The sequence below is a fragment of the Stenella coeruleoalba genome, assembly GCF_951394435.1.
Source record: "Stenella coeruleoalba genome assembly, chromosome: 18".
NCBI classification, from domain to species: domain Eukaryota; kingdom Metazoa; phylum Chordata; class Mammalia; order Artiodactyla; family Delphinidae; genus Stenella; species Stenella coeruleoalba.
Genome location: NC_137164.1, coordinates 47,046,247 through 47,063,554, shown reverse-complemented (window position 1 = coordinate 47,063,554; position 17,308 = coordinate 47,046,247). Strand labels below are relative to the sequence as shown.

Sequence of the window (17,308 nt, the reverse complement as noted above, 5' to 3'; positions counted from 1 at the left end):
TTAGAGCCCCTCGTTGGGTGACATGGGCTGGCTGGTGTAGGTATGCTGATTCTTAGGACGCTCGGTCATATATGTGTGTGTAAATTATATGTGTCTGTACATATATGTGTGAGTGTTCTCAGACTCAGATTTAAATGTACTCATTCCTAGTACATCCCCTTTCCCTGAAATGTCTTTTCTTCCTCACTTTTCACGACTCAGCTTTGTTTCACCTTGCTGTGGGTTCCCTCAACTTCCTGCTGTACTTTATTCTTTTCACCAGACCTCATATGATGTTATTAGTTCTTCAACTTGATATAAGTTAGACAATATGGACTTTAATTACAGTTACTTTCATTTTAAAGTGTGGGTATTAATTCAGGGTCATTAGAATAGCTACGCCTTGTACATGCATTTATTAGCTAATATATATAATAACACCTAGTTCATGTGAAACGTATGGTAAACATTCAATAGATGGTATCTATTACTGTTATAATTATTTTACTTATTTATATTTGTCTCACCTTTGTTGTCTATGAGCTTCTTTAAATTAGGCATTGTGGCATATAATTTGTAATGCTCTCAATTTCTGGCATATGGGTGATTCACAGATGAATTAATAACAGAATATATGTACCATGTAGTAAATGTCAGTGGGCCTTCATCAATAAACTGCTTGGATTGTACTTGAGTTGAGGTCCAGTTTCAGTATTTTTCAGTTTTCCAAGTGCTCTTTTTGATCCTTCTGAACAAGAATCAACCTAATATATCATTTGTCATTCTCAGCAAAATAGTTATTTTGATATTTTGGTATTAATTAATTATGAGAGAAGCATAGGGTTATGTAATACATTTGACAGTCTACTAATTTGCTCATCGTTGAGAAATACTTATTGATTATGTACTTGCCATGACAGCCAGCTATCTCTTATGGATCAGATTATGAACTACGTGGGGCAATGATTATGATGTCTGAATATGCACACTGGATTAATGAGTTCAGCTGGTCAAAACTATCGTTCAGTAAGGCAAGATTTTCGTTAAAAATATCAAATAAACCCTCTTGTTTCTGTATCATTATGTCAAAATGTCACTGAAACAAATCTACTTACTTCATTGATCCATCTTCAAATTATATCTTAAAATCTGCCTGTGTTAAAACTTCTTTGCGCCCAGTTACGTGAAGAGATTGAACATAAAAGTATCCTTAAAATACCTCAGGTCTGATGTTTTCTAATTCTTGTTAAATATTTCAAGATTGCAAATTTCATTTAAATGTCAACTGTAATTGTGTGCTGTTTGTTTTTCTACTCAGGTTTTACAGTTTGATGGAATGTTTTCCCCACGATTTAATAAATATTGTTTTATTTCACGTGAATTAATTCAAAACTGGATAAGAGCAACATATTTTAATCAACTATTGTTGTGATGGACTAGAAAATAAATTTACTCTGTACGCAAACAGTTTACTATGCCTTTGAGTGGGATTTATCTTGCTTAGCATTGGCAAGCTAAACATAGAAAGCAATAATTAATAGGAAAACCAAATATGTATACTGAATGAGGCACTTATTTATTTATATTTTAAATAAATTTATTTATTTATTTTTGGCTGCATTGGGTCTTTGTTGCTGCACGTGGGCTTTCTATAGTTGCGGCGAGTGGGGGCTGCTCTGTCTTGCGGTGTGCGGGCTTCTCATTGCGGTGGCTTCTCGTTGCGGACCATGGGCTCTAAGTTCGCGGGCTTCAGTAGTTGTGGCTTGTGGGCTCAGTAGTTGTGGCTCGCAGGCTCTAGAGCACAGGCTTGGTAGTTGTGGTGCAGGGGCTTAGTTGCTCCGCGGCATGTGCGATTTTCCCGGACCAGGGCTCGAACCCATGTCCCCTGCATTGGCGGGTGGGTTCTCAACCACTGCGCCACCAGGGAAGCCCGAGGCATTTATTTTTCCTAACTATGTCATAGCTCTTTAGTGTATAAAATTTTAATTACCCAGTAATATATACACCCAGTTATGTCCAGATAACACCCATTGAAGTAAAGTAGTGAAGAAGTTCTTAGACTGTGTGAATTATGCATTTATAAGTGGTACCAAATGTGTGTTTACCATGATTTTATTTTCATTTGTTTTCAAAACTTGAAGTTTGCTTTTCTATATATAAATCACACAACCACATTATATTTAACACAACCACATGATATTTATAGAAAGTGCTGGGAAGTGAACTGGAGATTAATAAGTAGCTGGGTACCCTGTGACTCCTTTTCTCCTACCAGCCTCTTAAAAACCCCAAAGATTTTTAACATCTTTGGCATGATGGTTTAAGACATCCTGACAGAGAGGGTTGGGGAAGGATGTTAGGGTCCCCCACGTGGCGGTGCAGACTAGTGTGTGGCCAAGTTACTTTTGGCAGAACGTAGTGTTACATGCGGTAGCTTTCCATGCAAGTACAAATTGCACATGCTCATATTTGTGTTGCAATCTAAATCACATAAATTAGACATACGAAGACAAGATTTAATCATCTTGTCAGTCCTTTGCAATACAAATCAGATTTTTGACTACGCAGTCCCAGTAAAATGGCAATTACACTGGAAGACGAGCATAGCATACATTACTTTTCAAACCATTATATTGAGCACAATATGTGTAAAAGAAAGGCTTAATTCATTTGCTATGGTTGCTTTCTTTTAAGGGTTTATTTGTTCTCCGTCTGCGCAGAATGATGGGGTGTAACGGAAGCCGCAAACAGATTGAGAGAGTAATTTCCACGTCAGTGTGCTTTGGCTCCGCCTCCTCCCTCAGAGAATGGGCTGTTTATTCAGAGAACTCTGTTCTTTTTTTTTTTTTGCGATATGCGGGCCTCTCACTGTTGTGGCCTCTCCCGTTGCGGAGCACGGGCTCCGGACGAGCAGGCTCAGCGGCCATGGCTCACGGGCCCAGCCGCTCCGCGGCATGTGGAATCTTCCCGGACCGGGTCACGAACCCGTGTCCCCTGCATCGGCAGGCGGACTCTCAACCACTGCGCCACCAGGAAAGCCCGAGAACTCTGTTCTTAAATGATTGTGCAAAGCATACATTACTCCACATGGGACCTTAGTTCTTAAAGTTTGCTCTTTCTGTGTTGTCTGTTTTTCTTAATAGTGAAGAATTCCTGGGTGGAAACATAATTTCAGAGAAACGTAGAGCTGGAAATAGGGAAGAACCGTTTTGTAAATGGAGAATTTTCAAATGATTTGTATGTAACTAACAGAATTCCAAGGGGATTATTATGGGATATGGGTTATTAATGACCTTGAATTCCCTTTCTCCTATTTCTGTTAGCTGTTACATCATTGAACTCTCTTAATGGGTGCATTATAGACACTGTACTGTGACACCCTAGAGTGGAGATCCTGTCGTCTTTGTATTCCCAGGATCTTCCTGTAAGAGACACACTCTCATGGTTGAAGGTGGTATCGAGGAAGTGGAACTTGGGCCAGAGTAGGTCATTGCTAGTTCCTAGTTCTCAGGAAAGTTTAAGTGGAAATAAGAGATTGGACACTTGATGATAAATGTAGCGAGTAGGGGCGGGACTGACATTTGCTGAGTAACTAGTATGTGCCAGGTAGTGTGGTAGCTACATTGTCTACATTCTCCTTTTCAGTGCAGCCCACAAGGTTTTATGTTACCAGTTTAATAAATTCAGGAAAGGGAGTACATAAGGTGAAGCAACCTGCCTCAAGTTATATGACCCCAGATGTTAAAGCTGGTGTTCATTCTGTCTGGCGTTCATGCCTGGATCTTTTTCGTGACCATCAGTACCACCTTTCTAATGGGAGTGGAACATACCATTCATTCATGTGAGGTCCCAATTCTGGGCATAAAACCGTCCTTGGCGTTTCCATATCATCATTTGGATTGCCTGATGAGTAAAGGAGGGGGTGGAACTTGGTGCCTGGGTTTTTGTCTCAAGGAAGGGAGGTAATGCTACAAAGTAGGTGTGTAATTATAAACTATGTCCAGGAAATAATCTACATTGAGGCTTTTTGTGCTTCTCTTTTTGCATTCATCAGATCTTTGCTATGATGTTCTTGTATTAATAAATTTAATACAAATTGGGTTCCTTTTTATCAGGATATGCTTTCTCTATGGATTCTGCCTACCCTAGTTGAAGTGATCTCTATTAAAAGTGTGAAAATTCCGAAGTGGGATACAAAGAAAAATTATCACTCTTTAATCTTTATTCACGAGTCATGAAAATTATATGTATTTCATATGTAGATGTTATTTAGATTATAGAGCCACATCTACTCAAAATGGAAAATAAAGAGCTATCCTTTTCTATTTATTGTGAGAGGCATATCTAAAATCACATATTCATACAGATGTAATTTCCTGACTACCTGTGGCCTATATTTAAAAATACCTGAACATTAGTTTGCTTCTCTACAGAGAATGATGTGTGTGCCATGGAAATCCGTGTGTCTTTTCTCAGCAGTAAGATGTCTCATGCTGTACAGGTTCAGAAGAGATACTGTAGGTGTCACCTGTCACCTAGCAACAAGCTTACTGCTTTGTGTCTTTAGTGTCTCTTTTCATTTTAAGTCAAAATAGTTATGAAAATGTAGCGCTTAGATTTGCATTTATCTCCTGAAATATTTAGATTAACCTTCAAACATTTTCAGTTCCCAAGATAACTCACCACGACAGATGAAACAGAGATAACTTTCAATAAAAAAAGGCAACTTATATATCAGAAACCTTGGTACAGAGTAAGGCCAACATGGATCCTGTTATATAATATCTCAGACTGAAATGCACAGGCCTGCCAGTGAGTTCCTTAATCAGCTTTAAAAGTTGTGGTAACTGAATTGAATAGGTATATTACACGTTTATTACTTGGCTTTTTTTTTTTTTTTAAATCAGCACTTGAAAACACAAGATCACAACTAATGAAGTAGTGATTTGTAAAGTTGAATCCAGAAGACGGAATTCCAAATGGGATTGCCATACCGGCATCAGGATTCAATTATTTGAAACAGAGCAAACTAAATTACCTGTGGGCAGAGTGGTATACCCTGACTAGTCAGGTGTCTGTAATCACTTTTAAAATGTGTTTCTGTGTCTCTGCTTAAAGATACATAAAGGGATTATCAGAGGAACCAGCAACAAGTGTACTTATGGGTCCTGAAGTATTTTGAATGTGTTAAACACTAGCCTTTAAAGATTGAGAACATAATAGATCATTTAAGATGTGATGAAGAGCCTGTTACTAGAGGGTAATGTAATGCCTGTACTCCGAGGTAGTTATTCTGAAGTAACTCCCTACTCATTAAGGAGGATAGCATCCACTTTCATTCTGGCCAAGGTCATTTCTGTTATCCAGGATACTCTCTTTGAATTCTTATGGAAGTTGGCTGACCAACTGGAAATTTTAGGGAAGAAAACAAGAGTTAGAAAGTGAAGAATTTGGACATTCTCTATTGCTTATAGCTACTGAAGAGAGAAACAGGTGTAAGTAGAATTTCTCCAGACTATCCGCTAAAAGAAAAACCAGTATTTACCAGTGGTTCCAGGCAGCAATATTTTTGTTTAAAAGTAAATCTAAAATTCTTTCTAAAATACAATACTTTATGCCTTTTGTTATTTCTCATGTTTTTCATATTGGAATAAGTGACTACTAACTAACCCTTTGCTTTTCTTCACCTGACAATTGAGAATCATTTTTGGAGCCAGGAAAGTGAGGACCAAAACACGTGTGATGAGTTTTTTGATGAGGACAGTGCCCTTTAGAACTTCGGTACTTAGGGAGGATTTACTGGATAATTTCACAAACCTATTTGGCAGAGTTAAATAATCTTTTAATTAGGAAATTGATGATATAATAACTTATTGGAAATGTGCCAATTTCCTGTTGTATATCGTGGTTTGGTTTTGATGGGAATTTGGGGAACAACCCAAAGGTCCCTTAGCATGAATAAAATTGGAGCTTCATCTATTCTATCTTGTGGTCTTAATTTGGGGAAATTCTGTTGTTTTCCTGTTTAATATCTGTCCACTGATTAAAGAGTGATAATTCTTACGTGTGCTTACGTATATGTTAGTGCAGATTGTTGTATAGACATTACTTCAGTTAGGGTATATCGGGTAGGTAAAACAGGTATTATCCTTGCTTCTGTGGAGACGGAAGTTGGGCCTCAGAGAGGTTGATTGAGGTTTTTAAGGTCACAGAGCCAGTAGATGACAGAGGTGAAACTAGGGATAGGTCTTCTCAATCCTAAACTGTGTCTTCGTTTTCTGTGGGGTGGGTGCTACAGAGCAAAAGATGACCTTGAGTGCTTTGAACAGCTTCAACTGAATGGAAAACAGAAGTTAGCATTGTACCAAGCTGTCCCCAGGTTTAAAACATACTGAGGTGTACATTTAAATTATAGGTAGTTACAGAGATATGTACAAAGAGCCGTCCACTAACATTTGGGACTAACTCAGGGGTTTTAAAAGGACCCCACCATTATCTGACTCGTTGCATAGGAAATTAACCTCTGATCGTCACTGTCAAATGGATCTTTTTTTTTTTTTTGTCAAATGGATCTTAAAATGCTCATGTGCTCAACTCACAGAACTACTTTCAGAACAAATACTATCATTAGGATACTTGGTAAATCTCCAAATGCTGTAAAAATGTGTGATGTTGTGTTACGTATAATTCACAAAATTTAATGTTTATTGTGGTCTGTAGCTTAATTGCATCAAAAAAATACAAATTATATAATTAAGGCCCTAGTTACTTGGTTAAGAAATATCCACACAATTGATATAAAGGGGAGTTTATTTTTCTTTTGTTTTTATCATTAGCTTCTCTTATTCATTTGACAAACCTTTATTTTATCTCCTAAAGTTTGCTGGGCAATGGGCTGTGTATTGGACAATAGATGGTAATAGAACTAGGTTAGCAGGTACAGCTTCTTCTGGTGGGAATATAAATTGGTGTAGTCTGTATAAAAAGCGATTTGGGTAATATATTTTGAAAGAGTGAAAAAAGTTCATATTGTTATGATCCAGTAATTATACTTATATAACTATATTCTAAGGCAATTAAGGTAACTAAAGGTGCAGACAGGGCAGCTAAGTACAGTGGTGTAGGATGTGGATGCTTGGCTGAGGGGTGAGTCGTGGAAATCTACACTAGGCTTCCCTGGCCAGGCCCCACCTCCTGATTAGAGTCTGTCTGTGTCTTCCCAGAGAGGGCATCCTTTCTAGTTGTCCAAAGGCATCCTCCAGGCTAGCAGAGGTCCTTGTGTCCAAGATTTACGTAGAAGGATGTGTGTTATCAGTAATAGTAAAAAATAATAAACTAGTAGACAAAAATGAGGGAGTAAATAATACTGTATCCTTACAATGGAGTATTATGAATTTAGGGAGAAGCATTAATAAGTTGAGTGTCATGTAAAAATTCTCATGGTTTATTAAAGTGTGAAAAAAAATTATAGAACCAGAATGTAAGATTGAAACCAGTTTTGAAGTACCTGGTACATTCTGCTGAGAAGTGGGAACTGATGGATTGAGATATATTTTGAAGAATAGAAAGGACAAGACGTATTTTGATAAGAACATGGTGTTTTAGATGACTTTTTAGTTCTTTCAAGGGGTACCCTATTATGGTTTCATAATGTAAAATAGAAGAATTATCCTCTGAATTTCAAGAGAATATTTCACCACTGTCATATTAAAATATTGTATTTATGTTCCATTGCTTCTTAGTGGCATTTCTAGTAGTGGTGAAAGCTGTACTATATTTTAGGGGATGTGTTTTGAGTCATAAGAGACATATCTATATCAATATAGACATAGAGGGAGAGATGGAGGGAGGGAGGGAGGGAGGGAGGGAGAGTCATTGACTGACTGATCAATTGATGGGGTTAAAGCTGGAATAAAATGAAAGACCGCTTCATCTTACAGGCCAAGGCCATGGAACATGTACATTCTGGTACATTTCATTTAAGGCTTTATGAGTGAGTGAACTGTTTTTTCTGTTCAAATGTATGGAAACACACACAAAGGAGTCCTGGCTGGATACTGCCTGTGTAGACATTGGCACAGAATGGGTGCTGCTAAGAACTCCAAGGCGTGTCCCCTCTTGAGTGCAATTCCAAATGAAAAAAAAAAGTCAACTGTGCCTAATAAGCTGGCTTAACTGAATGCCAAAGAAAATTTGCCTCATGAAATGGAAATTCTGAAGCAAGTTACATAATACTGAGAGAGAATAAATAGGAGGACTTTTAAGATCTATCCAAATGGGGCAAATGGTGTATTGTAATCAGAACTCTCCAATACAGCAATATTTAATTCTATTTGGTGAGATCCAAATGGTGTTGGGGATTTGGAAGCTTTCAGAAATCACATAAATATTTACTCGGTATTTGTTTAATTTTTGAGTGACATATCTTAGATCAGTTTTTAAAAAGTTCCTTGGGTATTGGGTAACATGGAGCCACCCAAAAGTATTCATGTTAGTCGTTCTGCACATTTGTATCAGCTATAAAGAGGGAGAACAGCATTCCTTTAACAATCTCTTAGTTGCTAAGAATAATAGAGCCAACTGCTCCAGCCGGAACATTTGTGACTTCTCTTTCTTACATTAAATTTACTTCTAGAGCAGTTTCTGCCATTTTCTCCCCAGCCTTCTCTCCCTGTTGCATGCCTTTCTTTTTCTCCCCTCCTTCCCTTATCTGTATACAGATTTTCATATCTTGTGCCCAGGATCTGTCATAGTGTCATAGCTGGAGTTTCTGCCTCTGTTTCTTCATTTCTCCATTTTGCCCTTTACATGGCTGCTAAAGAGGAAGCAAAAACCAAAACTGTTCATCAGCGATTACTTTTATTGTGTCACTCCACTAATCAAGAGCTTCAAAAATTGCAGAATTAAGGTTTTCTTTTTCTCTCCTCCAGTGGAAGAATGTTACCAACATGTGGAACTTTTTTCTCATTTTTTAAAATTGAAGTATAGTTGATGTACGATATTATATAAGTTACAGGTGTAGGATATAGTGGTTCACAATTTTTAAAGGTTACAATCCATTTATAGTTATAACATATTGGCTATTTTCCCTGCGTTCTACAACATATCCTTGTAGCTTATTGTATACATAATAGTTTGTACCTCTTACTCCCCTACTCCTACGTTGCCTCTCCCTACTTCCCTCTCCCCACTGTTAACCACTAGTTTGTTCTCTTTATCTGCGAGTCTGCTTCTTTTTTGTTATCTTCACTAGGTTGTTGTATTATTTAGATTCCACATGTAAGTGATATCATACAGTCTTTCTCTGTCTGATTTATTTCACTTAGCATAATAGCCTCCAAGTCCATCCATGTTGTTACAAATGAAAAAATTCCATTCTTTATGGCTGAGTAGTATTCCATTGTGTATGTATAGCACATCTTCTTTATCCATTCATCTGTTGTTGGACACTTAGGTTGCTTCCATATCTTAGCAATTGTAAATAATACTGCTATGAACATTGGGGTTAGCGTATCTTTTTGAATTAGTGTTTTTCTTTTTTTTTCAGACATATATCCAGGAGTGGAATTACTGGGTCATATGGTAGTTCTATTTTTAGTTCTTTGGGGAACCTCCATGCTGTTTTCTGCAGTGGCTGCACCAATTTACATTCCCACCAACAGTGTATGAGGGTTCCCTTTTCTCCACATCCTTGCCAACATTTGTTATTTGTGTTCTTTTTGGTGATAGTCATTCTGACAGATGTGAGGTGATATTTCATTGTGGTTTTGATTTGCATTTCCCTGGTGATTAGCGACGTTGAGCATCTTTTCATGTGCCTGTTGGCCATCTGCATGTCCTCTTAGGAAAAATGTCTATTCAGATCTTCTGCCCATTTTTTAATTGGGTTATTTTTTGATGTTGAGTTGTATGAGCTGTTTATATATTTTGGATATTAACCCCTTATTGGTTCTAATTATTTGGTTTTTTTTGTGTGTGCTTTTCTTGTAGGATCAATGTGACTCTGGAAACAAATGGATGAATGAATATCCATATGAAGAGGAAAACAATAAAGGTTGGTTAGTCAAACTGTATAATTGCAGTGGCAGTCCTATTTTGAACATTAATTTTGGGCAGTTATTCTCATTAGAGCACTTCTTTGTCTGACTGTGAGACAGAGGTCAATGGTTAGAGACATTCATCTATCTATAAAGTGTAATTTTTTTTTTTTTTTTTTTTTGCGGTACGCGGGCCTCTCACTGCCGTGGCCTCTCCCGCTGCGGAGCGCAGGCTCCGGACGCGCAGGCTCAGCGGCCATGACTCACGGGCCCAGCCGCTCCACGGCATGTGGGATCTTCCCAGACCGGGGCACGAACCCGTGTCCCCTGCATCGGCAGGCGGACTCTCAACCACTGCGCCACCAGGGAAGCCCTAATTTTTGTTTTTAAACCCTTAAATATATAAAAAAAATTATAAAGAGGCAGCCCTTCTTTGTGCAAGTCTAGCTGTTGTCAGTTTCGGGAACTGAAGCTGGTTTAAGAATCAACTTTCAGATAATAATTAAAAAATGGAAAAACACTTGATACAACTGATCACTGGGACAAAAAAAAAAAAAAGCCAGATTTTGTTTAATATATATCAATTCCTACCAGAAGCCGAAGCCTAATCCTAGTGCTCTATGGCATATGATTGCTGTCAATGCTGTCCTCTTTGCAGCTGCAGTCTGGCTTTCATCAAGGGCATGGGATGATTATGAAAGGCTTTTAACTTTGTTTTTTCACAGACAAATACTGGTGTAAATTAGAGGGTAAAAAAATCCTGGGAATTTCAACAGTAATCAAGTGCTGGCTATCACTTTGTAGTATTTATTTGAACTTTTTGTGTACTTCATACTGGTCGTAATATAAACATCATAAATTAATACTAAGAAAATGACAATATGTTAAACCATTTCTATTTCATAAAGTCTAGTACAGAGGCATGTGCCTCATAACTCTTTATATAGCTGCACAACACATACAGTTTCATATTTTCCTTCCCCCATTTCTCCTGCTACCTTCAAATAAATGTACATCATGTCTTTTTCTGCCAGCCCACCTTCACAGATACTTACAAATGATTTTCCAGATTATATCTTTCACTTGAAATTGCCTTCTTCCAATTCAGCATCCGTTCATGATAAAAAGTCTTAACAAGTTAGGCCCAGAAGGAACATATCTCAACATAATAAAGGCCATATGTGACAAGCCCACAGCTAATATACTCAGTGGTGGAAGTACAAAAGCTTTTCCTCTAAGATCGAGAAAAAGACAAGAGTGTCCGCTCTCACCACTTCTATTCAACATAATACTGGAAGTCCTAGCTAGAGCAATCATGTAAGAAAAAGAAAAAAGTTATCAGAATTGCAAAGGAAGATGTAAAATTGTCTTTATTTGCAGATGGCATGATTTTATATATAGAAAATTTTAAAGACTCAACCAAAAAAACTGATAGATATGATTAATGAATTCAGTAAAGTTGCAAGATACAAAATCAACATAACAAATATCATTAGCATTTCTATACGCTAACAGCAAAGTTTCTGAAAAAGGAATAAATTGATTCAATTTACAATAGCATCAAACACAGTAAGGTACTTAGGAATAAATTTAAGGAGATGAAAAAGAATACATTTTAGGAGATCTCTATGCTGAAAACTACAGGACATTGATGAAAGAAATTGAAGAAAACACAAATAAATGGAGAGGTACCTCATGTTCATGGATTAGAAGAATTAATATTGTTAAAATGTTAATATGACTGAAAGCCATCTATAGAGTCAGTGCAATCCATATCAAGATTCCAATTATGTATTTTACAGAAGTAGGAAAAAACATTTCTAAAATTTATATGGAACCACAAACAACCTTGAATAGCCAAAGAAATCCTGAGAAACAAAAAATGGGAGATGTCACATCACGCTTTCTGATTTCAAGCTGTACTATAAAGTTATAGTCATCAAAACAGTATGGTACTGGTAGGAAAAAAACCAACAAATAGACCAATGGAACAGAATCGAGAGCCCAGAAATAAACCCAAACATATATGGTCAACTAATATTTGACAAGGGAGCCAAGAATACTCAATGGAGAAAAGGCAGTCTCTTGAATAAATCGTACCGGGATAATTGGATATACATGTATGAAAGAATGAAATTGGACCCATATCCTACACCACTTACAAAACTTAAGTCAACATAGATTAAAGACTTAAATGTAGGACCTGATACCATGAAACTACTACAAGAAAGTACAGAAACAAAGCTTCTTGACATAGGTCTTGGTAATGATGTTTTGGATATGACACCTAAAGTACAAGCAACAAAATAAAAAATAAACAAGTGGGACTACATCAAGCTAAAAAGTTTCTTCACAGCAAAGGAAACCATCAACAAAATGAAAAGACAACCTACAGAATGGGAAAAAAATATTTGCAAACTGTGTATCTGATAAGGGGTTAATATCCCCGAATAGAGGGTGCTCATACTACTCAATAGCAAAACCCCCCAAATAACTGAATAAAATAATGGTCCTAAGTCTGAATAGACATTTCTCCAAAGAAGATATCTGAAAGGCCAGGAACATAAAAAGATGCTCAATATCACTAGTCATCAGAGAAATGACATATCAGCTCACACTTGTTAGAGTGGCCACAATTAAAAAGATAAGAGATAATGCTGACATGGATGTAGAGAAAAGGGAATCCTTGTGCACTGGTTGGCGGGATTGTAAATTGGTGCAGCCACTATGGAAAACATTATGGAAGATCCTCAAAAAATTACAAACAGAACTACCATATGATCCAGCAGTTCCACTTCTGGGAGTATATCCAAAGGTAATGAAAACACTAACTTGAAGAGATACCTGTACCCCCATGATCACTGCAGCATTATTTATAGTAGCCAAAACATGGAAACAACCTGTCAACAGATGAAAAGATAAATAAGATGTGGTATATATACACAGTGGGGTATTATTCAGTCATAAAAAATGAGGAACTCGTACCATTTGTGACAATGTGGATGGACCTTGAAGGCATTATACTAAGTGAAATAAAGACAAAGGCAAATACTGTATGATTTTACATGTATGTGGCATCTTAAAAAAAAAAAAAGCCTTCCTTTTTTCCTTGCTAAAATTTCTCCTTTGTTGTATTTGTTTCTGGAAAGTTTTTAGCCCTCTAGAGGGAGTTTTGATTCAGAGATGATATAAGGTAGATTTCTGGGTAATGTTCTTTTTTATGATCTCAGTATTACCTATATGGGTACACTTACTTTGTGAGAATTAATTGTACTGTGTACTTATTTGTATATGGATTAGTGGTGTGCTAGTAAACTGGCTCTAGGGCATGGGGTGGGGAGGCCTGATCTGTAATATTTGTCAATTCCCATGGTGTAAATATTCCCACTACGGCTGGTTTCAATGGTTTAACAAAGAGCTTGCAAGATTCCTTAAAATTTAACAATTGGCTCTCATGAGCTGGAGATGAGCTAGCTCCAGCAAACCATTGATAATTTCATGTATAATGTAACGTTAAACAATTTTCTATACTCCTTAAGACAAATAGGGCAAATGTAGTAAATTCAAATTTTCCTGACTCATCGCTGCGTAAACATGGAAACCTTCACTCATTATCATGCAGAAAGTACTTATCCCTTTTCTTATGTATGATGTTGATCTTATATTTATGTTTTCATTTGTAATTAAATTTTTATGTTTGAATGGATCAGTGTCAGCTTTGTAAGTTTATACATTTTGACAGTGTCATTGCTCTGTAACTAATTTTATGACAACTGAAGATTATCGCAAAGAGAATCTTTGTGTTAATACTTACCCTGAGGGTAGACTGAAAATATTATCTTGATTAAGTATAATATATTATGTGTGATTCATTCTAAATGATCGTGCCTCATAGCTCATAATTCATGAGTTCAGAAGTCTTTATAGAGGAAGGAGCAGTGAGTATTTCACTTAATGTGTTTGTCCCAATGAATTATGTTTTTCTTCTTGCTGTTCCTTATATTTCTCAATCTGTGTTTTCAGTTATAGATGCCTTAGAACAAAGAGTTCTAAACTCTTTTTTTTTAAACCTGCTTGAATCAGGTGTTGTTAGTTTTAGTAAGGTCTGATTCAGAGAGAAAATTGCAGTTTGGAAATTTATCTCTTCTATATTTCATGTATATTCCCAAGGTCAGTTTTAAGATGACGTTTTTAAAATGTCAGCAGTGGATGCAACATTGCCACTGTCTACATAATTGAAAAGGGATTTGAATATGGCTCTTAAAACTATTTTGTACATTTCCAGTTTGCCAGCGGTGATAAAATCTTGCCAAGAGCCACAGAATATCATGCTATGCCTTCCTGCTTATGCTCTAATATTTAAACAGCCTAAATAGCATTTGTAAAATTTATTTTGTGGCCGTATCAATAGTCTTATTTTCAGGTGCTGTCTTCATCTCCTCTTTCAACCAGTCAATCAATCAGTTAATCAATAATATATAAATATATTTATATCAAAATATGTGTGTGTGTATATATTCACATTAAGTTCTTTACTCAGTTTTTAAGTTCTTTCTTTTACTCCATTTCATTGCACTTGAATTTGTCGCTTTACCATTTGCCATTAGATAACATTAAATAAATTCTAAAAAGATTCCAGTTATCCATTATTTTCTATTCACATATATCGGCATAAAACCTTGTCTATGTGCTCTTTAACATATTTTAGCAGTTGCTCTCATTGTGAATGTTTGTGGACCTGACTCCACAAACCTGGCTTTGCTCCATTGTTTTCCATCCCTTTCAGTATGTTTCCCAAGTGCTCTCAACAGCTGGTTTAAAGCAGGTGTCCAAAACATATGCATGCATATACATTAGTCCAGCTTATCAGAGTTCATGTTCAAACTTTTGCTCTGTGGCTACTTCTGATGAACAGCTGCTTAAACCATTCAGCGTTAACAGTGGGTAAGTTTTCCTTTTTTGGATTTGGAAAGCAAGAGGATGATAGCAGGCCTTTCTGGGAAAGCTTTAATTCCCTACGGGAAAAGAGTTTGCTTCATAGCGATGGGCATATATAAGGTGGTTACTTTAAATTTCTTTTCCATGAAGTTTCAAGACTCTTTCTTCACTCAAGGTAGAAAGACTGTAATAGCAACAATCCAGCCTTTCTTCCATTTTGAGCTAAGTAGGCATAGTTGTTGAGAAAGCCCCAGTTGATGTAAGTGAAATATATTGTCAGCGCTAGGCCACTGTACATTTACGTAGAGTAGCTGCCTGGGCAGTAAACATGGAATCACAAAAAGTCAAGTCTTCGCTCTGCAATTCTCTGCCTGTATGATCTTGGACCAGTGACTTCTTGCTGAATTTTAATTTTCTCAAGTGCCAAGTGGAACTAATAACACCTGTCCTACCTATTTCAAGAGTTGTTATGGGGTGAAAGAAAATATGACATATTTATGAAAGTAATTCAGAGCTGTAGAGTTCTAAAAGTGTGGGTCGCGCTTGCTACTATTATTTATACAGCATAAGACAGAGATTCATGACTTTGTTGTATGACGTCACATCACAAAGTCAAGTATCTTCAGAATTGGAAGTGCCCACAAAGGTCATTGACTCTAATCTGTGCTTGGTACATGGCTGTCTTTCCATAAGAGTTGGTTGGTTACTTCAGCGCTATATCTTGAGTACTGCTTGGAATTTCCTACTGCATGTGGCAGTTCATCCTGTTTCCAGGTATATCTAGTTATATTAAAAGTTATTCCTTTTATTGAGCCTAATCAGTAGATGTGATAATGATCCAAACTAGTAGGTGTAGAGCATATTTATTAAAATATAGTCCTGCGTGAGGTCATTCTTCGGTGAAGTCCCGTCACCCTTGGGTGTCTGATTTCTTAGACCTGGGATACGAGAACAAAATGATATACAGGGATTTGAGAAAGATTATGCAGTTATTGAAGTAGAATAATGGCTTTATTCTTTGAAAAGATGATGTATTGCTCATTTTAAAACATTAAAGCATGCAAAGTCCCATCACCTCCCTGTCTCACACCTATTAGTATTTGGTGAGCATTATTTGCAGCCTCTCTGTGTACGTATATACAAGTAAAGAGAGATGGTTTTACAAAAATAGGATCATATTTGTACTTTGTATTTCTAATATAGAGTTATTTTTGTTTGCTTCTGATGTAATGGAAGAAATAGAAGCTGAGTTTAAACCAAAGGAATTTATTGTTTTCAAGTTAACGTCCTTTCACCAAAGTGATGCTATCATTTGAGAGTTAAGAGAAAAAGAAAATAAAAAACTTTGAGTTCTGATAATTCTGTGGTTTTTTTTAATGACTGAATTTAACTTCAAACAACATCTTTTGACTTGTTGCTATGAAAGATGGGTAAATTAATGACATTTCTAACTCTTTTCCCTCTTCTTGTTTTACTATCTTCTTAAAACTTAGGTTTATTAACATTTATTTTCTGATTGTTAACTGTAATTATCAAAGCCAATTAGTATTAATTCTTATTTTTCTCAGAAATATGGAAACACTACTTTACTGTCATCTGGTATTTGGTGTCACTGTGAAGGCTGAAGCAAACTGGTCTTTGCACTTGTTCTTGTCTTGCTTTTTGTTCAGATGTCCATGGACTATTTTTAGTAAGCTAGAAGTTCAGTAACTTCATCAGTTTTGCTTCTTGGTTTTTATCATTCTGTGTCAATTTTTCTTGGATCCTCCCATTCAGCTCTGAGAAGTAGACTCTGTTTTTATGTCTTCAGATTTAAATATTATATTTAAGGTGTCTTTTCTCTTTGTTCTCTTGTTTAGTAACCCTGAGGATAGGTATAATGTTTCTCCTTGGCGTTTTGTATCTGTGGTCTTCACCTTTAACGTTTTTATTTCACTTAACTGTGCTTTCCCAGTCAACATTTTTTCTTACTATCTTTTCAGTCAAATTCTTTGTTACTTTTTAGTTCCTGGAGTTAATTATCATCTCTGTAGTATTTCATAACTCTGTCTGCTTACTTTCATCTGTTTCACATGTCCTGCATTTTAACATTTGAGCCCTGTACTTTCCTGAATATTATTTTCTTTTAAAGCAAGACCCTTTTGTTTGAACCATTATTATTTTTGAGCCTGTGAAGTGGTGCTATTTATCCAAATTCTTCATCTGTTTCCTTGGGTAATTCTTCCTGCGGTGTTTGTTCTTCACTGGCCTCTTGCTTACATTTCTCTCTGGCTTTTAATATTTGCTGCTTTCATGCACAGTTCCCTTGTGGCCTCTCTCTGGTTTTTACCTATCTTTGAATGGGGCCGGTAGTT

General features: G+C 36.6%; 1 protein-coding gene across 3 annotated transcripts in view; it reads left to right on the top strand.

Moving 5' to 3' along the window:
- KLF12 (KLF transcription factor 12) overlaps positions 1–17,308 on the top strand; it is a 452,101-nt gene that overhangs the window by 133,915 nt on the left and 300,878 nt on the right. For all 3 annotated transcript variants that reach the window (XM_079903469.1, XM_079903470.1, XM_079903471.1), the window contains one exon: positions 9,970–10,033. In XM_079903469.1, the coding sequence (XP_079759595.1) occupies positions 10,001–10,033 (33 nt within the window). In that variant the 5' untranslated portion in view covers positions 9,970–10,000. The remainder of the gene's footprint in view (positions 1–9,969; positions 10,034–17,308) is intronic.